General features: G+C 38.9%; 1 protein-coding gene across 2 annotated transcripts in view; it reads left to right on the top strand.

Annotated features, from left to right (window-relative positions):
- Positions 1 to 9488: 9488 nt before the first annotated feature.
- LOC122562098 (neuronal-specific septin-3-like) overlaps positions 9489 to 27191 on the top strand; it is a 290456-nt gene continuing 272753 nt past the window's right edge. The window contains exon 1 of one of the 2 annotated variants that reach the window (XM_043714621.2): positions 9489 to 9657. In XM_043714621.2, the coding sequence (XP_043570556.1) occupies positions 9636 to 9657 (22 nt within the window). In that variant the 5' untranslated portion in view covers positions 9489 to 9635. The remainder of the gene's footprint in view (positions 9658 to 27191) is intronic. The other variant, XM_043714623.2, reaches the window with a different exon arrangement.

The raw sequence follows: 27191 nt of genomic DNA on the forward strand, positions 1-27191 counted from the left end.
GGGAAGTGCCACCTTAACTGTTCAAGATTATTCACCCAACTAACTTGAAACTTCCTCCTTTTGTCAAAGGGAAGTGACATTACAAATGAAAGGGCAAAAATGATATGCATTAAGGGGAAACATAACCTTAAGCAGCAAGAATGTGTCAGACTTGTTTTCACTGAGATATTTTTCTTCACTAACAGGATTTAAAAGATTATTTGAAACAAATGTGAGGTAATTTCTGCATGAAGGAGCAGTAGAATGATTTACAAAATTGAGCATTGGTAGTTTTCTGTAAGACTCACACATCAGCAGACAATCAAATTGCATTAATTTCCAAAGGAAACCACAAAGGCAGGATTCATCTGGCAGTGAGCTCAGAACTCAGGCAGCTGAAAGCTTCCATTATGAAGCTCTGCATACAGCTGTCTAGCATGTGGCACAATTCAGTTCCTTCTTCATTAGTAGGCTCAGCCTTCTGAGTCATCGCTAAGTTGCTGTGATAAAATGACTGTGGATCTGTATTGGTGTGGATATGAGGGGAAGAGCACACAGTGACTGTTCAGTCTGGCAGTTGCCTGCCTCATCTTCTTTTATTTTCTCCAGAAAGCAGAAGATGCTAGGGGAGGTCCTGTAGCCTCCCAAAGCTCAATCTACAAGATTCAATATTCTTAAACAAAAAAAGGATAAATAAAATCAACCTTCTAATTATTTAGGCCTTGGACTTTTTTTGTAAGGCATACCTTCTCAGACAATTTTTTTCAACCTATTTGCTCTGGCTATTTTGGGCGGCACAGTGGTTAGCACTGCTGCCTCACAGCGCCAGAGACCCGGGTTCAATTCCCGCCTCAGGCGACTCTCTGCGCGGAGTTTGCACATTCTCCCCGTGTCTGCGTGGGTTTTCTCTGGGTGCTCTGGTTTCCTCCCATAATCCAAAAGTGTGCAGGTCAGGTGAATTGGCCGTGCTAAATTGCCCATAGTGTTAGGTGAAGGTGTAAATGTAGGGGAATGGGTCTGGGTGGGTCGAAGGGCCTGTTTCCACACTGTAAGAAATCTAATCTAATCTAAATTTTTGCAGGTGATCAAACTGAGGCAAATTTACAATGTCTCCACAAGCCCCTCCCTCCACCACAATACATACACACACGCTTATGCACACTCATACACATACATATATATACACTCACACATGAACACACACTCCAACATGCATCCCATCTATTAAGTGAAGCATTCCACAAGTTGACATCCCCCATTTCAGAGCTTCCTCAATAGCTTTATCATGGATACCTGCCTTTAGAATGATTTAAAGTACCTCAAGAACAACCCTTGTTTTATGTGAGTCACATAGTACTTTAGATATTCAAGCCAAATTGCCTAACCTTGTGCGAAAGCTGTGTATAAGGTCATGATTCTGAGCTGGCTAATGCTGAAGACTGCACTGAGCTCCACTATATCTGATGATGTCATAGTGTAACATTAGTAACAAAGTCAATCTTACTGATGATTTGCAGCTGGTTATTGTCATACAACAAACTATATCTTCGTTAACTCAAGAGCCTCTGCTTATTAGACCATCTAGTGATTTTCCTCTATTTCTTTAGACCAAGAAACTTCTAGACTCATTCAGAAAAGCAGGAAGGTGGCAGCTATCTACTTAACTATAGGTTGGCAGCAGTTGGATTATATACCCATATGACAAAGGTTATTAGTGAAGAAGCATTTCTAGCATGAGACGTTCCTATCAATGTATGTCATAGCTGACCAGAATTGACAGGAATCTTCCCTGCTTCTAAAAGCTAAGGAGATTGACATCACTGATGAGTTGGCCTGGATTGCTGACTTTATCAAAACTTTGTGAAGAATAAAACTGTTAATGGAATGATGGATAGTGAATCCCATGCAATAGGAACTTTCATTCAACTTTCAAAAAGTTTTGACAAAAATGTAACAACTTAAATTCTCAGGAGTGGATCAATGTAGATCAAATGTGCTCTAAATGGGTTGGTTTATTTGGAAATACTTATTCACTAAAGGATACCTGGTCAGGTAGTGTCCATTCATATTTAGCAAAGTTAAACAAAAACTGATAGTGGAACACTAACATTTTTACAACAGTGCTCTGTTATGAGTCACAGATGTAAAACAGTAAAAAAACTGATCAATTTTCCAAATTGAGGTTCTGATTATTCAATAGAAACAAAGGGCTGAATCTTGTGTTTTTTTGCTGGAAATCCAAATTGCATCAAATTTTCTGGAGGGTTACTCATTGTGACAACGTTGCTCACCATATCTTACCGAACCTTACTTCACTAATTACCTACTCACTCCTGTGGTGTCTCTCATGTCCAATTTCCTCTCCACTTTACCACATGCCATGTTAAATGGCATGGCAACTCAGCAGGACTGTGAGCCTGGGCAAACTGTGAAAAAGCAAGGCAAGGCAGGGATTCTGGGGAACTCAGAGTGTATGTGTGTAATGACAGCAAGCAAGTAGCCCAGAGATACAGTCTGGTCCAGTCCATGAGCTGGGTGTGAGTCCTGAGACCATAGTGTCCTTGCAGCAGTATTGTAATGACAGTTGCTTGTCCAGCCCAAGATGCATAATTTAAGTATAGGAGTCTCCTGTAAGTGGATTAGAGATGTGGTATTGAGGATTCTGTGAGACTGGGTAAATGTTCAACATCTGCTAAATGACAAGTTCCTCTGTGAGCAGCATGTATTAAGACAGGGAAAGAACAAGTGTGATTCTCACTTCAAGAACTCAAGCGACAATTAAAGAAATAAGTTTAGTAACATACAATGAGAAAACTCAGTGGGCCTCATGGTGAGAATCACTCCACAAAACTTGTCGTGACTGGCATTTAGCCAAAAATTGCTAAGATTTGGCCTGTGGTATTTGACTCAAATGTTCATTTTAAGCAGAGAGAAGAAAATATCTTCAGCTTCCCCCTGTTCTAACAAAATAAATGTGAGATTAATACAAAGGAATTCAAGTCTTTGGTACATAACATTGGATGTGTGTTTAGTGAGTTCAATTTAATTGGATTATAGGGAAGGCTCTTTGTGAACCAACAGTAGTAATTAAAGTGAATGTTCTGTGTCACCTCTATCTTCATCTGCTGTTCATTACTGTGCTAGATAGGTTGCTCCCAGAACTTTCAATAAGAAGAGTAGTAAAATCTTAATGGGAGGGAAGTTGGACCTATTCTAAACGCAATAAATATTAACCAAAGTGCAGATCTACAACTTTATTTGGATTGAGGCCTTCAAAACATAGGCTTGTCCTGGGTGAGTTTCCAATTATGGTACAACTGAGCAAAAGCTCACTTTTAACAAAATTCATGGCTCAATATTGCATTAGAAATTACAATGAAGCCTTTACTGTTCAGTTGCAAGTAAATCAGACAGCAGCTTCAATAGCCCACACATGCAAAGTGAAATGTGGAAATCAGGAAATTACAATCTGAATTACCCTGCTCCCCCAGGATCTTGCTGAGACCCTCGGGACTCGTATGTATAAATTGTGATTAGTTGGGATACCTACACATGGGGTAGACACTAAACACCAAAGGAAAAGTTATGGTTTCTCAATTCAAATATAAATTAATTCTTCATCATGTGGAAGTTATTCTAAATTTCCAAGCAATATCATTGGCTCTGAAAATGTATTTTTGTAATTGTGGAATCAGATTCTTATCATACTTTTTATTATTTTACAGATGAAAAGATATTTTTAAAAAAGTTAAATCATTATTTTTTACCTTTCTCTTTCTGCCTCTTTTATCTCCTTCTAACAAAAGTTCTCTTTTCCTCACTTTATTTTGCTTTCTGAATATGATCTAACATTCAATTACCATAGATTATAGCTTAAAGGTCAGTTATACGTTGATCCCCATTTTTTACTTGCATTTTTAAGGCTATCCTTGCACTATGAGATAGTCTCAATTTTTAGCTTAAAAATAAAAAAAATAGGGTTATACTCACCTTGTAAGGCAGCACATAATATCAATGAAGTGACATTGGACAATGTTGCTAAGAATGTGGGATATGTTCATAAATAATAAAGCTGCTGAGACCAGGAGATTCATGCAATTATACCAGGGGATGTACAGTCCATTGTTCAGCATTTGGATGTGTGCTCTTCCACAAGCCATTCAAGGAGCATGTTTGCATTGATTGAAATGGGTGAATGATTAACCATAGAATCATAAAATCTTTACAGTGTGGAAGCAGGCCATTCAGTCCTTTGGGTTCACACCAACCCTCCAAACAGCATCTCAGCCAGAGCCATTCCCCCACCCTATCCCTATAACCCTGCATTTCCCATGACTAATCCACCTAGCCTGTACATCCTTGAACATTATGGGCAATTTACCATGGTCAATCTACCTAGCTTGCATGTCGTTGGATTATGCAAAGAAACCGTAGCACCCAGAGGAAATCCACACAGACAAGCAAACTTCACACAGACAGTCACTCAAGGGTGGAATCAAACCCAGGTCCCTGGTGCTGTGATGGTTGATGGAGAAAAGAATATTCACAAAGTGTGGAAATGTATGTCCTGATTTATTTGGTGTTCTGTGAGATTTGTCATCAAACTGTGGAATGCGATTGGCGCACTAACTGTTTTCAATTCATTCAATAATTTCTGAATGTCCAATTCAATGGATAGACAAGATGATTTGTTATGGAAGGATGATTATAAAACCAAAAATGTGACATTTGGTTCAGAGTGTAGTCCTTACAATGATGTTATCGCCAAAATGACTCAAGATGAATTTAATGCTTTATTTTGCATTGAGCGCTGAAAACTGTGGATTTTTTTTAAAAAGTTTGGACATTGGTTCAATCTATCACTGTAGAATTATTTCATGAAATAAAATGGCACATATTGGTTTAATTTAAATGGCTTGTGTTGTGTTTCTTTCCACATTTAGAAATGGTGGCTACATTCACCAATACCCATTTTGCGCTTGGTATAAAACTCAATCTCCATTTTTGAAAGTATTCTTTGAATTTTCAAAGGTACACTTGACCATTGCAATCTGCAACAACCTTTGCAATCCCTGAATCAAACTCTATGGCTGCAAACCATGGCTCAACACCCAGGTTCTACGGAACGACAAACTACTGTTTCATCTCCAAAATTGCATCACTTACACACGTGCACACTCCTGGTATAATGCTGATATGATGTCAACTGGTATAACTGTCGAGCACTAGCAGCAACAGCAACAACAACAGCACTAATAGAGTGACGGAGGTGGGTGGTCAAGTTCAGCCTTCCCTTGGAGAACAGCAGTTTTGTGTTTCACTGTCACTGCCACTTCTAGGGTGGTGCCTGCAGTAGTCCTTGCGTTCTGTTGGAGGACATATTTCTGGAATGATGTGACACCTCGCATTTCCTTTTGAATCATGGTATTCACAATCACGATGATTTTGTATAGTCCTAGTCTGACTTTCCACCGCAGTGTTTGTTCAGGCATTGACTGCCTTCTGTTTTATTGAAACTGTGACACTTTCCAGCAGATGCTGCATCAAGGTTGACTCCACAAGTGTGTGAATAGAATCACTTTCACACGGAGAAGGAAGGACTTCAAGCCATGTATCAAGCTGATGCCATACTCCACTCTGTATCTTGATATTGATCACATGTTTTAGACCAAGTTTCTCAGCACCTTCTCTGTCAGCTGCCACACAAATGTCCATATCTGACTCAGGAACAGAAATAATCTGTAATTTCACCCTTGGAGATTTGGCAACAATGCTAACCCTCTTCCATTGGCTGCAGCTCACTCATGGCTAGTTCCTCATGACTTGCAAATCCCACCTGAAATCTTTCCTTTCCTCTATCCAATGTGCAATACATACTCGAGTTGATAACTTATCATTCCAGACGTTCCAGCTTTTGTTCTTCCATCACTGTTTGAGCAGCTTGCAGTTCTTGTGGATCTAAAAGGACTGAGGCAAAAGGTATGTTTCTGTTGAGGAGACGTGGGGAAAGTAAGAGCTTCATACTTGTTCAGCTATTTTGGCTTGCCAATTACTGCAGGTTACAGTTTAAAAAAATCAACAGAAAATCTCTGGCCACATGAATGGAATGAATTAATGGCACAGTTCATTCACCACAAACTGTAAAATCTCTGCTGTGATCATGAGTCAACCGAGATGCTGGTTGATGAGATGAACTCCAAGATGCCTTATTGACGTAAGCAGTTTTGATTAGCCTGAAAGATTATCACTTCAGGTGGGACTGTGCTCATTTGAACAAATGCAAGAAGTTCACATCTTTGCAGATCTCTTCAAATGCTTGCAATTTCTTTTCAAAAGCTCATGGAAGGCATATCCCTTCGTGGCTTAGTAACCACACCAGATGAGAGTTGGATAATGCACATTTAAAGAGTTCACGTAGATTTCAAAGGAGGAGGCAGTTCTGAGGAAGCCACAATGAGGATGAAAAGTCTTTCTGACTGAGTCCTAACAACAGAAGGTAGTGTGAGGTTTAACACATATATCATTCAGATCTGGTTCAAGAGTCTGACTACAAATTTTCTAATCAACCTGTTCAGAGATGTTATCACACTCCTCCAGAGCAGCTAAGACTTGAACCAGGCCTCTTAGTTCAGAGGTAGGGGCAACCACTGCATCACAAAAGCCCACTCTCTACTAGTTATATGTTATCATGTGTAGCCAGGCTTGGAATCTAATTAGAATTTGACTCACTGATTTAAAGGAGAGACCAATGACACATTGAGAATGGAGGTTCAGGCATCAATAGCTATTATTGTTTAGTCTTTCCTATTGAAAAAGAAAATTACTGAAAACTAGCATTCACCTGTTTGTTGTGACTGTACAAATGAATGAAATAGATCAAATTAAATATTCCACTTTATATCATATGCATAAGAAACCTCCAGAAAGTAACCACAACTGAAAACATTATCTGTACTTGACAACCAAGTCTGGCCAAGTAAAGTTTGGGAGTCATTTGGACCTATTATGAACAGTAGTGTGGGAGGTTCCAAATAAGCAACATTGAAACCATGATTGGAAGCTTGTTCTGGTGGAGTCTGATAAGCTCCCGGCTTAATTCAGGTTCTCTCTCTTATCACTTCCTGAGTTCAATCAAAGGACACTCATCCTCTTACTATCAGTACGAGGCCAGCAATGATTGAAAAATAAGTCATTATTCAAAAAGTAAACACACGTAATGTAATCTTTAGACTAATTTGAATTGCAGAGTTTGGGAGCAAGCTTCATAACAACTTTGGGAGGAGTAACAGAGTGAACACAACTTGACTGCAATTTACTGTCATGGTTAGGACATGATTTGCATGATCACCTAAGAAATAGAAGCAGCAGAAAGCTAGACAGTTCGTGAAGCCTCGGGTACATAATATACATTGGAAGGGACAACAAAACAATAGTGGTGAGAGCAATTCAGAAATTGTAAAGTTGAAAATACCTTAACTCATTCAATTCTGGGAAAACATTTTAGAAATTTAAATGGCATTGGGCTGTTCCTGCTAATACTGGAAAATTTGAAAGTGCACTTTTCCAGTCCTAACTTTCAAGTTTTTTTTTCTGAAATCAATGAGTCAACAAGATACTTCTGGTGATCCTTATTCCTATCAAATTAACCTAGATAACTTGTGGAGTACCCAGGTGAGAGCACTTTGATGTGATTTGGCAGGGAGCATTTAGTTCTGTTCCTATTAGAGCGCAACACATTACCTCAGTGAAAACAGAATGGTTTTAGGACTCAGTAACAAAGCAAGAATATGTATGTTTAAAAACCTGCTTCTGGTCTTTTATAATAGGCCTGGGCATGGCAGGAATATAATGCTTGTTTCAATCAGACTGTGTCATGTGAAAAGGATCGAAGTTTAACTTTTAGAATTGATGTAAAACAAACTGAGTATTTAAAGGATATTGACAGATGAAGTGAATGGATGATGCTTTGGGAGATGGATTTTAACACAAGCAAGAGTGAGGCTATCTATTTTGGACAGAACAATGATAGATTGGAACATATTTTAAGATGGCACAAAGTTAGATATAGTAGATGCCCAATGGGGTTTAGGTGCATGGATCTTTAAAATGCCACAAACAGGTGCAGGAAATAATCAAGGAGGGTAATGGAATGTGGGCCTTTACATCTAAAGAAGGATAGTGTTGAGAGGTTATGTTGCAGTTATACAAAACCTGAGTTAGACGCCACTTGGAGTACCGTGAGTGGATCTGGGCACCTCACCTTAGGAAGGCTGGTTTGGTCCGTGGGAATTCAAGACAAGATTTACAAAAATGATACCTGGGCTTCAGTGTTTAAGTTGTGAGGAGAGATTAATCAAATTAGACACTTATTCTCTAGAATTTAGAAGATTAAGTATGATCTAATCATGATCTTCAGGATATTATTCTTTCCAGTCGATGAAAATTCTAGAACCGGGCCCTAAAATAGAATTAGGGCAAGGCCATTCAAGAGAGATTTTAGAAAGCATTTCCACATACGGAGGAGTGGAGGTTTAAAACTCACTTCCTCAAATGGGGTTTGATATTAACGCAATTGTTAAATTTAAATCTGATGCAATTTTTTAAGAAGCAAGAGGATCAAGGGATGTGGGCCCAAGGCAGGCATATGAAGTTAGTCCATGCATCAGCCCTTATTGGATGGCAGAACAAGTTTGAGGGGCTGAATGGCCTATTCCTGTTCTAGTGTTAAAGTAATATGAGATAAACTCACAAATATAATAACTGAAATCTCTTTTCTCCCAATGTTTACATTAATCGGAAGAGTGAATAACTTACATTAATTAATAAGAAACCCAGACCAAACCATGAGTGGAATATTTTCCATTAAAAGGTAGGCAAAGTCATCACTGCCCCAGAGGGCTGTGCTTTAATGAGAGAGATGATTAGTGGAGGTGGTTTAACTTGAAGATCACCACAGTTCAGGCAAGGGGAGAGGTTGAGAAAGACAGATCTTAATGGTAACCTGAGCCACTGTGGGAATTTTCATGCCGTTATTATCACCCTCTGTTACAAACCAATTGTCTAACTAACTGACCTTTATTTTCCAAATACTAGGTATTTGAATGTGAAATAGTTTATATTATTGGTTTGAAGATTCAGATGGGAGCTGAAATGAACTTTGAACTGCAAATTTCTCCAATAATCTATTTAACTATAGTCAATGAGCTGCACCATATGGACAAACTAGGGAGGGTGCTTTTTTTTTTACACACGATAAATGTTGGTTTTTCTTTTTGAAGTACTTAAAATGATATGAAATAAATACATAGATCTTCCAACTTTTATTAAATATATAACTACTACTAAGAGTTAAAAGAAATTCATGCTTATGAACAAATCAGTTCTGTGATTTTCCCTGCTTTATTTTGCTTAGTTGGGCAAAGCCAAAGATGTCTAAGTTCATCTGATTAGGAAAGGTGTGTACTAATTAATGGGAGTGTTTCATGAGTAGTTGGACTGTGTGCGCAAGGAAGCTCAACTTGCTGGTTCTTTGAATGAAGTTCTGTGAAGCCAAGTTAGCTCTCTGTGCTATTGGATACTTTTAATTATTGAAAATTGTGGAAGTAGCTTAACCTGCTCCGAAAGAGTGCTCTTTCTATGCAATTAAGAAGCCAGTCATGAAGAAATCTTCTTTTGCAGGTGAGTCTTTCCAAAAATCTTTTGTCTTTATGTACAAGACATTTTGATCAGGGAGATGATCTATTTTAAAACTATCATGTGAATTTTTAGTCACTTTTCTGGCAACATAAATGAGTCATAGGAAGTTTCTCCTTGGTTTTTAACTTTGAAAATAATTAAAAAGTGAGTTAGTTATTGTGGGATCCATAAACATAAGTTTAACAGTAGTTTACTTCTACCATACAAAATGAATGGACAAAAAAACTCTGTAAAAATTTAACTAAAATAGGTAATGACTAAACATTCATATCAGTTTTCCGTTTGGCCTTTGATGACTAATTGTAAAGTCTGTTAACATTATCATGCCCATTCCAGTTTGAGTATGGAGCTTTTTTAAACAACTATGTAGCAGCTGTCTAGCAGTACATTGATCTGAGCCAAAATGTATATTTCCACAGTTGTAAATTTGTTTTGTTAAGTAAATAAAGGAAGCAAGATGTCATTTTAGTAAGAACACTCATTGGTAGAGTTTGACAGATTTGTTCTACTTTGTTTTCCTAAGGCAGTGCATTTGCTGCTTTTCGAGCTTTGGTTTTTTTCTTGTAGCTGTTCAGACAGGATTGGGGCTGCACCCTGCTCTTACAGTAACATCAGGTTTTTTTTTGATATAAACATTTAATGCATTCCAGACAGCTTTCTGAATATGCGTATGTAACATGAAACACATTCCCCACTTTCTGTTTCTCTTATTTTAATCAGCTCTTTTGGAATGTCTGACTGTGTTTCTGATCTCTGGTGAAATTTATTACATTTCATCTTCCAAAAAATACTAGTTGTACTACCTGAACAACTCTTTATAGGTGTTTTTTTGTTTATTTGACACATTCTGTACTCTTGCCACATAAATCTGAAGCATGGATTTCTTAGGTTGTACAATCAGTTTGATACTTTAAACTTATTGTGCTTTCCGTTTTACCTTTTGGATATTCAACTGTTCTCTAGATATTTTAATTAATTCCAAAAGTTTGCTTTTGAGCCAATTTTTGGTTTATGTTATCCCAATATTTTATGGACTCTTATACCATCTCCCCTGCAACCTCTCCCTCCATAAAGAAACCTTTCTGCATTTATGCAATTTGGGTTATTTAAAGTTCTTTTCTCTTTAATAGCCTTCCTGTTTTAAATTTTTTGAGTGAAACTTAAAGGTCACTGTTGTCTTGAAGTATAAATTTTGTCATCTTGCCCAATATTTAGGTTCTGCAACAAACCCATGTTCTTTAATATCACAGACGTGTTTGTGTATAAGTATATATAGATAATGCTCTTTGTTCCACTGTAGCATATCAAATGAAAAGTTATTTTACAGCAAATCAAACTTATTTTACTTTTGTAACTTTAAAGGTATTCCAAGGCACGTATTGGCTTTGATATCCTTAATTGTTTGCCAGGGAGACGTAATGCAATTATAATTTGGCAGCCAGCTACAAATATAAGGCTTGGAATATATCAAAATTCCTCATCTAGTCTGGGTTCTAGTTTTGGCAGGTGAAAGACGAAACATGTACAATACATGCATTGGCAGTTTTCAACAGACTGTTGTGACAATGTTGCATTTCTGTTACAAAAAGAAAGGCCTTAAGTTTTCTATTTGAAAGAATTATCTCAATAATTTGAATTGTACTTAAGATATTACTTGTCAAAATGTGGAGTCTGCAATAAGGCTAAAGTGAAGTCTCTTGAGACCAGACACCATTAATATTTGGAGTTGACATTTTTCAAATTTGTTGACTGTTGCTGGCTCCTACTCACACAGGCTCACAATTATCTGCTCTCTTTTACAACAAGCTCTTGAGAACTTGATCAGACAAGTCCTCTTTTATTTCTCAAATACTTTTCCCCCAAGAGATCTACCTACATGTGAGTTAGATTCAATGCAATATTTCTTTCTGTTAAAACCTATCCCAGGAAGTCGGGATACAATTGGAAGGGTCTTTCTATAGTTTAACAAGCACATTCAAAGTTTAATCATTGCTGAATGAGAAAACAACATAATATATCTTTCCATCGTGTATATATGGCTTGGATGTGTCAAGTTAGTTTTGAATTTAATTTTTATGTAATCCAGCTGTTCTGTGAACAGAAAATACTAAACCTCACACTTGGCACTAGAATTCCTCAGCTAGGAAAATACAGGGGTAGTTCAGAGTACCACACTTCCCATTTCTGATTGCCATCTATCGCAATCTCAAACTAGAAAGTGAATCTGTGTTGAGAGCTGTGATTTCATCCATAGTCATAGAACTCGTTGCTGGTCCCTCCCATAAAAGAATGGCATTATGGTGAAGGTGCTGAATGAGTTTTTGGCATCATAGCACCATTCCAAGGAAGAGAAATTGCCTTCACGGTAAGAGAAAATTTTAAGGGGAGAGGTTTTTGGTTATATTGGGTGAAAGATATCTTTTCTGCCTATTATTTCACTGAAGAAAAATTGAACCATATGTTTGATAGACACACCATCTGTTGATTTCAATATTGAATTTTAACTGTCATTGTTTTATTTCCCTTTTTGTACAAGATAATAAAATTAGAGCCTAACATTCATCATTTAATAAAATTACCATATGAATATGTTTTACTTCAATTGGAAATCACACCTACAATTAAACCAGGTCTATTCATATCAAGTTCTATTTTTATTTGAACAATATCTGAAGTGGCTACATAATTGCTGCAGGAACAGGTCACAGGCTGAGAATTCCGTAGCCTGTGACTCTCCTAAGGCCTCCCTCTGAAATCTAAAAACATTGCCAAAAAGGAATATATTCTCCACTAACCTGAAAGACAGCATCTCAAACAAGACTAGAAGCTCAATAGCATTTGAATCAAAGCACACCACTTGATTGGCACCCCATGCACTCTGTCCTGTGACAAAGCTGCTGCTTTAACAAGGTTATGCTGTCATTGGCTTTATATTTTCCCCGGGAGGTTGTAAAAACAGTGATTCTGAAAAGGCTAGACTTAACTACTTGAGAATGCGTTTTTCAATAAAAACATTTGTCCAATGAAAGGGGTGTGGCCAATTCTCCCAGATCAGCTAGTCTCTGGTTTGGTCTGGTTTGGTTTGGTTTCAGCAGTCTGGCTGTACACTGAGAAAGTCAGTCACTTGGAGGCTGCTAATCCAAGAAACAGCCACATAGAAGGTGTTCCATGCTGAATCTCGCTGACATCTCTCTCTCTTTCTCTAGTATAAGACCCTGTGTTTGATTTTACCTTTTTTTTTCCCCAAGGGTGTTGATGAGGATTGTTGCAAGTATTTGGGACAGGATAATTAAGTTGGGATAATCTGCAGGGTTTTCAGAGAGGTTACGTTATTCAGTATTTGGTTCTTTGGTTAGTGTTTTAATTTAGTAATCTTGCAAAGCAATTCTGTTTTCTTTAAAACTAAATCAAAGAGTCACAGATGTACAGCACAGAATCAGACCCTGTGGTCCAACTTGTCCATGCCGAGCAGATATCCCAACCCATCTAGTCCCACCTGCCAGCAGCCAGCCAATATCCCTCTAAACCCTTCCTATTCATATACCCAACCAGATGCAAGTTTTGAGAAGATTTGTAGCTCAGGGTGAGGTTCTGGATATAGGTTTGCTCGCTGAGTTGGAAGGTTCATTTCCAGATGTTTCGTCACCCGACTAGGTAACATCTTCAGTGGGCCTCGGACAAAGCACTGCTGATAATTCCTGCTTTCTATTTATATGTTTGGGTTTCTTTGGGTTGGTGAAGTCACTTCCTGTTCTCTTTTTCCTCGGGGTGGTAGATGGGGTCGAACTCAATGTGTTTGTTGATAGAGTTCCAGTTGCAATGCCATGCTTCTAGGAATTCTCGTGCGTGTCCTCAAAGCATGATATTTCAACTGGAACTCTAACAACAAACACATTGAGTTAGACCCCAACTACCAATTGCTGAGAAAAAAGAACAGGAAGTAACTTCACAGTAAGTGACATCACTAATCCAGAGAAACCCAAACACACAAATAGAAAGCAGGAATTATCAGCAGTGCTTTGCCTGAAGCCCACTGAAGATATTACCTAGTAGGGTGACAAAACGTCTGTAAATTAACCTTCCAGTTCAGTGAGCAAACCTACATCCACATCCTGATGTTTTTTTTTTAAATATTGCAATTGTACTAGCCTCCACCACTTCCTCTGGCAGCTCATTCCATACACGTACCACCAACTGCGTGAAAACGTTGCCCCTTAGGTCTATTTTATATCTTTTCCCCCTCACCCTAAACCTATGTCCACTAGTTCTGGACTCTCTCCAACCCCAGGTAGAAGACTTTGTATATTATCCTATCCATGCCCCTCATGATTTTATAAACCTCTATAAGGTCACCCCTCAGCTTCTGACATTCAAGGGGAAACAGTTCCGGCCTGTTCAGCCTCTCCCTATAGCTCAAATCCTCCGACCCTGGTAACATCCTTGTAAATCTTTTCTGAATCCTTTCAAGTTTCACAACATCTTTCCGATAGGAAGGAGACCAGAATTGCACACAATATTCCAACAGTGGCCTAACCAATGTCCTGTCCAGCCGCAACATGACCCCCAACCCCTGTACTCAGTACTCTGACTGACTGATAAAGGAAAGCGTACCAAATGCCACCTTTGCTATCCTTTCAAGGAGCTATGAACCTGCACACCAAGGTCTCTTTGTTCAGCAACACTCCCTAGGACCTTTATCTTTAAGTGTATAAGTCCTGCTAAGATTTGCTATCCCAAAATGCAGCATCTCCCATCTTCTCAGCCCATTGGCCCCGTTGTAATCTGAGGTAACCTCCTTCGCTGTCCACTACACCTCCAATTTTGGTGTCATCTGCAAATTGACTAACTATACTTTTATGCTCCCATCCAAATCATGTATATAAATGATGAAAAGTAGTGGACCCAGCACCGAACCTTGTGGCACTCCACTGGTCACAGGCCTCCATTCTGAAAAACAACCCTCCACCACCACCCTCTGTCTTTTACCTTTGAGCCAGTTCTGTATCCAAATGGATAGTTCTCCCTGTATTCCATGAGATCTAACCTTGTTAATCAGACTCCCATGGAGAACCTTGTTGAACACCTTACTGAAGTCCATATAAATCACATGTACCGTTCTGCCCTCGTCAATCTTTTGTCATGTTTGTGAGACATGATTTCCCATGCACAAAGCCATGTTGACTATCCCTAATCAGTCCTTGCCTTTCCAAATAAATGTACATCCTGTCCCTCAGGATTCCCTCCAACAACTTGCCCACTACTAATGTCAGGCTCACTGGTTTATAGTTCCCTGGCTTGTCCATACCACCCTTCATAAACAGTGGCACCACGTTAGCCAACCTCCAGTCTTCCAGCACCTCACCTGTGATCATCGATGATACAATATCTCAGCAAGAGGCCCAGCAATTATTTTCCTAGCTTCCCACAGAGTTCTCGGGTACACCTGATCAGATCCTGGGGATTTATCCACTTTTGTGTTTCAAGACATCCAACACTTTGTCCTCTGTATATGGACATTTTAAGATGTCACCATCTATTTCCCTACATTCAATATCTTCCATGTCCTTTTCCACAGCAAATACTAATGCAAAATACTCGTTTAGTATCTGCTCCATCTCCTGTGGCTCCACACAAAGGCCGCCTTGTTGATCTTTGAGGGCCCCTATGCTCTCCCTAGTTACCCTTTTGTCCTTTAATGTATTTGTGAAAACCCTTTGGATTCTCCTTAAACCTATTTGCCAAAGCTATCTCGTGTCCCCTTTTTTCCCTCCTGATTTCTCTCATGTATACTCCTACTACCTTTATATTCTTCCAAGGATTCACTCAATCTATCCTGTCTACACCTGACATATGTTTCCTTCTTTTTCCTAACCAAGTCATCAACTTCTTTAGTCATCCAGCATTCCCTATACCTACCAGTCTTTCCTTTCACCCTAACAGGAATATACTTTCTTTGGACTCTTGTTATCTCATTTCTGAAGGCTTCCCATTTTCCAACCGTCCCTTTACCTGCAAACATCTGCCCCCAATCAGCTTTCGAAAGTTCTTGCATAATGCCATCAGTTGGCCTTTTTCCAATTTAAAACTTCAACTTTTAGATCTTTGCTTTTCCATCACTATTTTAAAACTAATAGAATTATGGTCGCTGGCTCAAAGTGCTCCCCCACTGACACCTCAGTAATCTGCCCTGCCTTATTTCCCAAGAGTAAGTCAAATTTAGCATCTTCTCCAGTAGGTACATCCACATACTGAATCAGAAAATTGTCTTGTACACACTTCACAAATTAACACTATGGCAGTCCCAGTCTATGTTTGGCAAGTTAAAAATCCCCTACCATAACCACCATATTCTTATAACTGAGATCTCCTTACAAATTTGTTTCTCAATTTCCCTCTGATTATTAGGGGATCTATAATACAATCCCAATAAGGTGATCATCCCTTTCTTATTTCTCAGTTCCACCCAAATAACCTTCCTGGATGTATTTCTGGGAATATCCTCCCTCAGTACAGCTGTAATGTTATCCCTTATCAAAAATGCCACTCCCTCTCCTCTCTTGCCTCCCTTTCTATCCTTCCTGTAGCATTTATATCCTGGAACATTAAGCTACTGGTCCTGTTCATCCCTGAGCCTTGTTTCTGTAATTGCTATGATATCCCAGTCCCATGTCCCTAACCATGCCCTGAGTTCATCTGCCTTCCCTGTTAGGCCTCTTGCATTGAAATAAATACAGGTTAACTTATCAGTCCTGCCTTGTTTTCTGCTTTGCCCCTGCCTTCCCTGACGTTTGTTTGTTTTTGTTTGTTTGACTCGGCTTTGTTCTCAACTGTACCAGTCTCCGATTGATCTCCTTCTTCACTATCTCTCTAGGTCTCACCCTCCACCACCCCCTGCCCCACCTTACTGGTTTAAATCCTCCCGAGCAGATCTAGCAAATCTCCCTGCCAGTATGTTAGTCCCCTTCCAATTTAGGTGCAATCCATCCTTCTTGTACAGGTCACTTCTACCCCAAAAGAGATTCCAGTGATCGAAAAATGTAAATCGTTCTCCTATACACCAGCTCCTCGGCCATACATTCATCTGCTCTATCCTCCTATTCTTGCCCTCACTAGCTAGTAGCATCAGGAGTAATCCAGATATTTCTACTCTCGAGGATCTCTTTTATTTTAAATTCCTGCCTAACTCTCTGTAATCTCTCTTCAGAATCTCAACCTTTTCCCTTCCTTTGTTGTTGGTTCCAATGTAGACAATGACCTCCTGCTGGCCCCTCTCACCCTTGAGAACATTCTGCACCCCCTCTGAGACACTCTTGAACCTGGCACCAGGGAAGCAACACACCATTCTGATTTTTCACTGCTAGCCACAGAAACATCTATCTGTGCCTCTGACTCGAGAGTCCCCTAACACAATCAATCTCTTGGACGCCCACGTACCCCTCATTGCATTAGAGCCAGTCTCAATGCCAGAAACTTGACTGTTTGTGTTACATTCCCCTGTGACTCCATCACCCCCTATATTTTCCAAAACAGCATACTTTTTTTGAAATGGGGATAGCCACAGAAGACTCCTACACCAACTGACTACTTCTCTTACCTTTCCTGGAGTTAACCCATTGATGTGACTTTATCTGTGACTTTTCTCTCTTCCTCTAACTGCCATCCATCACATCCCCTTACTCTTGTAAATTCCTCATTGCCTCTAACTGTCTCTCCAATTGATCCATTCAATTGAATGGGATTCACAACCAATGACATTTATTGCCCATCTAATCCTCTGTAAGCCATAAACTCCCACATTTGACAGGACGAGCATATCATTCTACGAAAAGCCATTTCTGCTTTTTAATTTACAGACACAAAGTTGCACTGTCTTATTCCTCTATAAACACTGTTCCAGGTTAAATTAATACTTATGGCTATATTTTGTTTAATCCAGAGACATATCTCAATAAAACATAGAATCAAGAAAGAACTACTCACTATTGCAGACTTATTGTAAGGCCATGCTTAAAATATCCATTTATCTGTTTCTTTGCTGTGCAGTGACCTCTCCCAAGCTGGTTCCTCCAAGATTAGTTGTGAATTTCACGATTTGTCTCCACCTAAAATACTTCAAAAAGGAGTCGCTGTTACGGCCAGAAGGTTTTCCTGTCTTCCATTTTGGATTACCCACTGGTTGGGCTAGCTGCATCTCTCCTGGAATATCCACTGTACACCTGCTTAAAACAACTTGCAAAGTTAGGGGCTAGGCTACTTTCTTGAAATGCTTTTAGAGAGTCTGGCCTGGTCTATAACACTCCACCTTGGGACACTGTCACTGTTGGCTGTATCATTGACGCAATGCAAAGTTCAATTAGACTTCCCAAATTCAAAATATTTTATCATCTGGAAATACAAAGTGAACAGTTGTGGGTGAATGGAAATATCACAACATTAAAGTCAGACAGTAAGTTAACATGGATACATATTATCATTCCTTTTATTGTTGGGTAAAATATACTCTCTAATAGCATTGTGAGATTACCTTCACTGTACAGACTGCCATGGTTCAAGAAGGTAGCTCACTACTGATGTGTTTTGTGGTTTTAATTATGTTCAGCCACATAATATGGATGAACATAATTAGTGGGCGGCACGGTGGGCACAGTGGTTAGCACTGCTGCCTCACAGTGCCAGAGACCCGGGTTCAATTCCCGACTCAGGCGACTGACTGTGTGGAGTTTGCACGTTCTCCCCGTGTCTGCGTGGGTTTCCTCCGGGTGCTCCGGTTTCCTCCCACAGTCCAAAGATGTGCGGGTCAGGTGAATTGGCCATGCTAAATTGCCTGTAGTGTTTGGTTAAAGGGGTAAATGTAGGGGTATGGGTGGGTTGCGCTTCGGCGGGTCGGTGTGGACTTGTTGGGCCGAAGGGCCTGTTTCCACACTGTAAGTAATCTAATCTAATCTAATCTAATCTAATATATCACAGTGACATGGATTTTTGAGACTGGTGTCTTTTTATAAACAACACAAACAATTCACACCACCATCTATTATATCATATTAGATACGCAGACTCCGTTCTGTTACTAATGTTACTGCATACTATTTAGACATATGAGCTTGGAGCAAGAGTAGGCAATTCATCCCCTCCAGTCTGTTCTGCATAACATGCTGCCACTGAGAGCACAGTGTGGCTGAAGGTCAGGTGGGTGCCTTTTACGCACCAACATCACATCTCAGTCTTAAAGGTACATGTATTTCTAGTTTAGAATCTAAATAGTACACTCTCCCATTTTTTAAAAAAAAAAGAAATATTCTCCCATAAGTATATGCAGGAATGTATGTAGATATTATCTCTGTACATTCAAATAACATCCTAGTGAACGTGCAACATGACCATATTTAAGTCTTATACAGTTATGATGATTTGGTGTAACTTCACTCTGCAGTGTGCAGTCGGTTATCATGGTTGGATGTGTATTGTTGTCTGGCATAATCCTCCATGCCAATATGAAGTGGCTAAGTTGAGGGAAGGTCCTGTAAGTATTTTTAGATTTCATGCCTGAAATTGTCACTTTTTTAAAAAAAAATTTAAGCAATGAAGTATGCAGTGAACAGTCTGACAATGGGGTGCTGCTTGATTTGCGTTTCTTGTTGAAATAATATTAAACCAAATGAGCTGAACTGTGAACTGCAGGGATAGGACAGAGAATTGGCAGCTATGATCAGTGATGTGAATGTGTTTAAATAGAAATGTGTTCCTCCCAATTTACAATAAAAATTCAATTTTTTCTCGCGTCTGGAAAAATACTGGAAACTTATCAAAGCCCAAGGAAAACTATTTCTCTCAAATTATCTAGTGCACAATTGAGGTAGTTAGCAAGAGAATTCAAGAATTCAATGTGATGGAACCAATCATCATGTTTGTCTTGCGTTCATTCTTTCTAGTAGATATAAGTGGGTTGACTACCAAATCCCCCACAAAGTGGAGTCAATATGGAGATAATTATTGCGCAATATTTGTATCGAGCTGAAAGTCAGATCATGGGATGAATTTTTGTGAGTCTCGTAAACAGAAAAATATAAAACAATATCACCACCTCATGGAGACCTATGGCTAGCAGTCTCAAGCTACAGTCTCACTGACACTGGCAAGTAATGTGTAGCCACAGGTGTCACACTGAGACACCGGTGAGTTAAGGACAAACTAAATAATAATATATATTTGGTTTTGGATTTATACAGCACTAGAAATAACATTATTTTCTTTGGGGTGGATCCTGAGTCAGGCATAAATTCAGGGAGTGAACTTGTGTGCTTAAAAAGGTTGGAAACCACTGCTTTAAGTGACTGGGCTAAAATGTAATCCAATATCTTCCTCCTAGAAGATTGTTTGCAGCATTTTTATGAAATTTATGAGCTGTCTTCGTGAGTGAGATAAGCTGCACCTCCATGTTATTGACAGCTATGATAGTTGTTCTGGAGTCAGTCAATTGCAGGTATTGCTAGCCTGCTACTGTTGCATTGCACTTGCTTCACTCTTAGAGTTATCCATCAATTATGTAATTTTTATGTTCCTCCAGAGAGCTTGCCTGAAGGATTTGATAAGTGTGGAGGTGTTGAACGATTCTGTTATCCTTTCATTTGAGTTAGTTTTGGTGAAATCCCATTTGTGTGGACATCTGCCTATAAATGGGTTAATCATTACACCTGGTAACTGATGTGGCCTGAATTTGAGCCTGTACAGTATATCCTGAAATTGACCTTTTAACATAAGTTTGATTTTCTAAAATCTGATTTTTTTTTTCTCTGAATTTCATTTGTCCTGAAGAGAATTTCATTCTTAAAGCTTGCATGCTTGAAATGAGAATAATTTTTGCTATCTGCCATTCCTTCAGTTATGCGCATTTAGCTTGAGCACCATGCCTTTAGCTGAATAATGGTGAACGGAGAGGTGAGAAAGGGCAAAAGGCAGGAACAAGTCATCCTCCTCAGCAAGGCTTGATTACATAAGACTCTGTTGCAGCCAACCCTATGATACTGAGAATCACTTCCTCCCAGACCCAAGGAGATGTGAGGATTCTAGATCTCTGCCAATTTTGTTCTGCTGGCACCCTACACGTGCCATCCAGTCTCATGAGAGGGCAAAATGTTTGTAGTTGTTGCATTATGCTTTGCATCCAAGTATTCAGCTGTGGCAGTACATGAAGGCAGTGAGAGGTAAATATGTTTTTTTTTGTAGAATTGGTAGTCCTGATTTGTGAAGTAGAGTTCCTTTGTATAGCATGAATCTTGAGTTTCAGGGATGACTAACTTGATTAGTGGTGATGTTGTTGACCATCTACATGAGGTCATTAGATTTCTCGTGGCACTGCTTCTGGATCCTCAGGAACAGATTTTTGAGTGAATTTCCTGATCATACGTTGCTATTTGCTGCTGAGAATGAGATTTGACCCCCACTACCAAACCTTGGCACAGCTCCACCGTTAATACCGCAAGTGTCAAATCCATGACATTCAGGACCCTGCTTCTGCATTCTGTGACAGAGCTGCTTTTTTGATAAGGTTATACAATTCTTGTTTGTTTTTCCCCCCAGAGAGGTTGTAAATGACAGAGTCTGCAAAGTCTGGAGGTTGAAGAGTTTTCGGGCCAATTTGATAATAGTTAACTGATACTGTATCAGACAGAGGCTTTCAAGTTTTAAAGAAAAACACTTGTGCGATGAATGGCATGCGGTCAGTTCTCCTAGCTCAGCTTTGCTCTGGTTTGTGGGTTTTTTTAGCAGTAATGTGGAAAAGCTGCTGGACTCAGAAGGAGGTCCAAGCTGGTACTCTCTCTGTGTCTTCTATTCTGCAAGAGCTTGTGGTTGATTTTACCTTTTTGGGCCAAGGAGTGTTCATGGGGATTGTTGCAGTATTTGGAACAGCATCATTAAGTTGGGATGATCTGTTGGGTTTTGGGTAGGATAATTGATTAAGTATTCTGTTTTCATTTTTTTGTGTTTCATTCAGTAATCTTGTAAGTAAATTCTGTTTTTAAAACTAAGTTGGTCGACCAGCTGCATCCCTCCTGGAATATCCACTTTACACCTGCTTAAAACAACTAGCAAAGTTAGGGTCTGGGCTACATTCTTGACATGTTTTGAGGGGTTCTGGCCTGATTTATTAAAACTGGGATTTAGTTTCTCATCATCTAAACTTCATTAATTTTTAATGCAGGTATTGTTTTAAAAGAACAGATTGCCTTTAAAAAGTGTAAGTCAAATTGTAGTATTTGGTATCTGAACAAAGTTGTTCTTTCTGCTTGCTGAGTGCAGAGGCTGCAGTAATATGAAAATATAGGAAATAGCTTGGGATCCCTGCTTGCTCATATTCAACAAATGAGGTAGGTACAACAAACTGAATAACTGCCAAGCTCATTTGGAACTCAAAGGGAATGTTCATTTTTTTTTTGTGCACCCCAGCCCCTCCCAACACTTCTATCTCGCAAAAAAATTGGAGGCAAATAAATAGGGTGGCAATTAAATTTCTAATCCATTATCTATAATAAGCCAGCACAATTTAGGAAGTGATGTAGAATGAAATTTTGTATTTTATCTCTTGTATTCATAATGTTGCTTCATACGTATTTTGGTGATGGCCTTGTGTAGTTTTATTTATACAGCTCGAAACGGATTTGTGATGTGGCTGTTTTTGAATAGGATCTAAAGCAAACTTTGTAGGGTGAGGTGAGAGTGACAGCCCTTGATATCAAGGTCCTGTGTGACCGAGTGTGGCATCAGGAAGCGCTCACAAAATTGGAGTGAATTAGAACTGAGTTAAGGACCAAAATTCACCCTGCAGTTTGAGGGAGATTGTCTGTCTGTCTGTCTGTCTGTCTGTCTGTCTGTCTGTCTGTCTGTCGTCATGTTTAGCACAGAGGAAGGTGATTGTGTTTGTTGGGGGTTAATCCTCTCCATTTCAATTAATCTCTGCAAGAGATTGTCAAGGTAGTATCCCAGGCCTAAACATCTTCAGCTGCTTCATCAATGACTTTACTCCATTGTAAAGTCAGAGTGGGAATGTTCAGTGATGATCACACAATATTCAGAGTTATTTGCAATCCCTCAGATAGCTAAGTAGTCCATATCTATATACAGCAAGACCTGGACAATAAACTGGCTTGCACTGATAAGTGGAATGTAAGATTTGTGCCACACAAGTCCCAGACAATGACCACCTCCAACCAGAGAGAATTTAATGATCAACCCTTGACAGTCAATGGCATTACCGTCACTGCACTCTCAACTCTTAACATTTTGGGAGTTACGATTGACCTAAAACTGAACTGGACTAGCTTTATAGGTACTGTAGAAAAAGAGTAGGTCAGAGGCAAGGTATTCTGCAGTGAATAACTCAAATCCTGACTCCCAAACATCTGTTCACCACCTACAAGGCACAAGACAGGAATGTGATGGACTACCCTTCGTTTTCCTGTAAGTGAGTTCTAACAATACTCAAAACTGATACTGTCCAAAACAAAGCAGCCTTGTTGATTGTTACCTTATCCCCATACATTGACTCCCACCATGACCAACACACAGTAGCTGCATGTACTATGCACAGTAGAAATTTCCCAAGGCTCCTTAGACAACAAATTGGTAACTGTCATTTAGAAGCACGAGCAACAGTTACATGGAAACTTCAGCACCGCAAGTTCTCCTTCGAGCTATTCACCATTATGATTTGGAAATATATTTCCATTTCTGTTACTGGGTCAAAATCCTGGAACTCCCTTTGGACCTACACTTGACTGGATTTGTAAAAGGCCAAGAAGGCAGGTCATCACACTCGTATTACATTAATGATTTTTTAAAAAGATATTCTGGTTTCAAATAATTGAGATGTCTTCCAAAAAAATCTACAGTGTCCATTAAATAGCAAGTTGATTTGTTGTCAAATTTCTAGTAAATTGTATGGTTATTAAAATGCATCAGCTTATAGTTTGAGTTAAATGCTCATTTTATTTACAAAGCAGACAAAATGTATTTTTTTTGCTCCCGGTCCCAAAAATGTAGATTAAATAGTAGGCTATTTAGATCCACATTCCTGATGAAGGGCTTATGCTCGAAACCTCGACTCTCCTCCTTGGATGCTGCCTGACCGGCTATGCTTTTCCAGCACCACACTCTTCGACTCTGATCTCCAGCATCTGCAGTCCTCACCTTCTCCGATTTAGATCCATGTGTCGTATCCTGCCACCAAACCAGAGAGGACTTAAGTAATATTTTCAACCTCCATAACTTAGAAACTCAAGGACCAGAATTCACCCATTTGAGAGGGAGAAGCTGGAATCCGATGGAGCAGTATTACAATTGAGTAACTGTAACTACAAAGACATGATGGAGGAGCTGGCCAGGGTTGAATGGAAAGGGAGCCCAGCAGGGAAGATGGTGGAGTAGCAATGACCGGAATTTCTGAGATTAATTCGAGAGGCACAGCAGAAATTCATCCCAAGAAAGAAGAGAAGGGAGGATGAGAAAGCCATGGTTCACATGGGAAGTCTGGGACAGTGTATAAAAAAAACAAAGTTTACAATGTGGTGAAAATTAGTGGGAAGCCGGAGAATTGAGAAACCTTCTAAAAACCAGCAGAGGACAATTGAAAGTAATGAGGGGAGAGAAGATTAAATATGGGAGTAAGCTAGCTAATAATATAAAAAGTTTGCATGTTGTTTTGTTTTTAGATACATTTAAAGGTAAGAGAGAGGCAACAGTGGACATTGAACCTCTAGAAAATGAGGCTGGAGAAGTAGTATTGGGGAACAAATAAAAGGTGAAGGAACTGAATAGAACATAGAGCAATATAGAACAGGAACAGGCCCTTTGGCCCACCATGTCTATAGCAGCCATAATACCATTCTAAACTAATCTCTTCTGCTTTCACATGGTCTGTATCCTTTTGTTCCCTGTCTGATCATATTTGTGTAAACACATCTTAAACATTATTGCCAGGGGAGGTAGATACAGTAGCAAGATCCAGGCACTTAACACCCTGTTTTCTTTAAAAAAAAACTTCTTTATATGCTTCCTCCTTAAACTTTTCCCTTCTCATCTTATATCTACCTATAGATTGCCTTCCGCCCTGAAGCCTAATACACAAGTCGCATTGCAGTACATCAAGAGAGTTGGGGACAGAGAGGAGTGTAGTGGCCATCATTAAGAAGGTTGTGGGGAAGCTGAAAAGTCGAAATGTGGATAAATCACTCAGATCAGACTATGCTCCAAAGTTCTGAAGGAGGTAGTTGAGGAGATTATGATGACATTGGTGATCTTTCTATTATATACTATTTGTCCTCCGTACTGCACACTCTAGTTCTTTTTGAGTTAATCAGTATTGAATCTCATCAATAGACCTTACTGATTAAACCATTCATTATCTCCAGCAAATATTTCCTTCATGAATGATCTGTTCCAGGCTCCATAGAAATACATTGACTGTCTTACCTTTTATCTCTGATTTAATTGTCCTTTTACCTTTTTTCTTTGCAAATTGTCAACATCAGATATCTTGTACTGCTTGTATAAAATTACTAGCTTTGTGATAACTGCTCTTGTGTTTTAGGATTAGAATCTCAAGGAAACTGCTGAACACATGAAATTTTAGTATTACAAATTATTGGAAGGGACAACTCCAATCCTTTTTATTTTATGTGGTTGTAGAACTTGTATTCACTCATTCTGAGTAATTGTTGGGTCCTGACTGAACACGGCAATGTACCCAGCCTCCGAGTGCTTGTCATTGTCAAATAAAGCTCCTGTATTGTTTTAACTGACTTTTTAGTTGCAATATGTTTGTTTTGGACCGAGGTTAATTTACTTGACCCATTTAAATTATTTTATTGGAAGATTAGTATTAATATAAGATGATAGCTGTAAAAATTTTGTTTGGAAATATGTTTGGTGACCTACAATTGGATATTAAGGCAGTTTCTTAGAAAACAGAAATTTTCTGTTCTAGTTTTCTACATTTGAGGACATTTACACATGAAGTTCAATCCTTTATCTCTTTCTCAGTCCCTTCTGTTTTTTGTTCCCTGCCCAACACGGTTCTCCTCCTTGTCCTGTTTCTCTGGCATATTAATGGTGACCAAAGGGCAGCAACTTTGTAAATATCATGGGACCATCCTGCACACAATGCATATCTTTATTGTGATAATACTGTGGCTTTAAGAGGTGTATTTTGTCCTTTTATTTAATTATGAAGAGATGTTAAGACAGGTGCTGAGCAATCATGCTTCAAGCCAATGAATTAAACAGCTTGTGAGACCTTGGTTTTTTTTAAAAAGTTGATTCAGTAGAAGCAGCCTGAATGGGTGGGGTTAAGTTGTGAAAGCTGCTACATCCCTTGCTCTCTTTACCACAGCTAAGAGCTTGGGTTTTCTTCCTGCAGCTAGAATTGCATGTGAGATAATTTATTTTACTGAATTTGCCTTTACCAAGGGGGTGCTTTATGGGATGTTACTGTATTGGAACAGTTATATAGTAGTTAACTTTATTTCATTAAGTATTTTAATTGTTAGTCAAGTCAATTATTTTATTTTGCCTGTACTTTAATTATAGTGAATAAATAAAGTATGTTTTGCTTCAAGCCTGGTAGTTTAACCAATCAAATTACATCCAAATGCAATGCCTGGCACTTGCCTTTAAAATAAGGAAACATTAGAGTCTAGGCTATCTCCTTGACGTGTTTTGAGGGGGCTTGGTCTGGCCAATAACCTTATCTAGACCTTCTTATAAATCAGTTGCTGCTTGGACACACAATAGTTTCTTTTGGATTCCTTTTATTTTTGACATTTCTTTTTAAATGGCTCAACTGTAGCACAAGTCTTTTGTGATTCAGCAGGAATCCTAAGATTTGCTGATGGTTAATAAATAATTCAAAAGATATCTTCTGAAGGAAACAGTCTTCATCTTTTGTTCACATATAAAGAAAAGGACAATTAGATTTGCTCAAGTACATGAACTGCAGTAAATGCTTAATTTAGTTCAATGATATCTGTAAACAGAAGATTTTCCTAATAAAATATTTTCTTGCAGTTTGTTGGATAAAGTTTGAATGATGTTCTGTTTAGAAGTAAAATGATATGGTTGCACAAGTTTTAGCTCTGGGCAGGATCAGCTTTGAACTAAAAGTTTGAGATTTCTGAACTTGAAATGAGGTATATTATCCACTGTGAGTACTGCCACATGTTAAATTAAAATATTCATGTTGAATTCTTCAAGCACTTTGGTTGCATCTCTTAAAAGTTGCCCAAATTTTATTGCTGAAGCCACTTTTGCAGCTTCCTCACCCCCACCCCCCTACCCAGACCATTTCATTCCACAATGGCAAATAAGTATTCTAGTGTAATTGCACTTAATATCATAACTATATGCAAACTCAGAATAACGATTGCTATATTCTCACGCACTTGGAGGAAAGCTTTGTAGCCATCTATTTTGTACAATTTGTTTTCCTATGGTTATGCTGACTAGATCTAACTGCAGAATTTTGT

Source organism: Chiloscyllium plagiosum, unplaced genomic scaffold (assembly GCF_037043375.1).
Source record: "Chiloscyllium plagiosum isolate Xiang-an unplaced genomic scaffold, Cpla_swu_hap1 HiC_scaffold_25, whole genome shotgun sequence".
Taxonomy (NCBI): Eukaryota; Metazoa; Chordata; class Chondrichthyes; order Orectolobiformes; family Hemiscylliidae; genus Chiloscyllium; species Chiloscyllium plagiosum.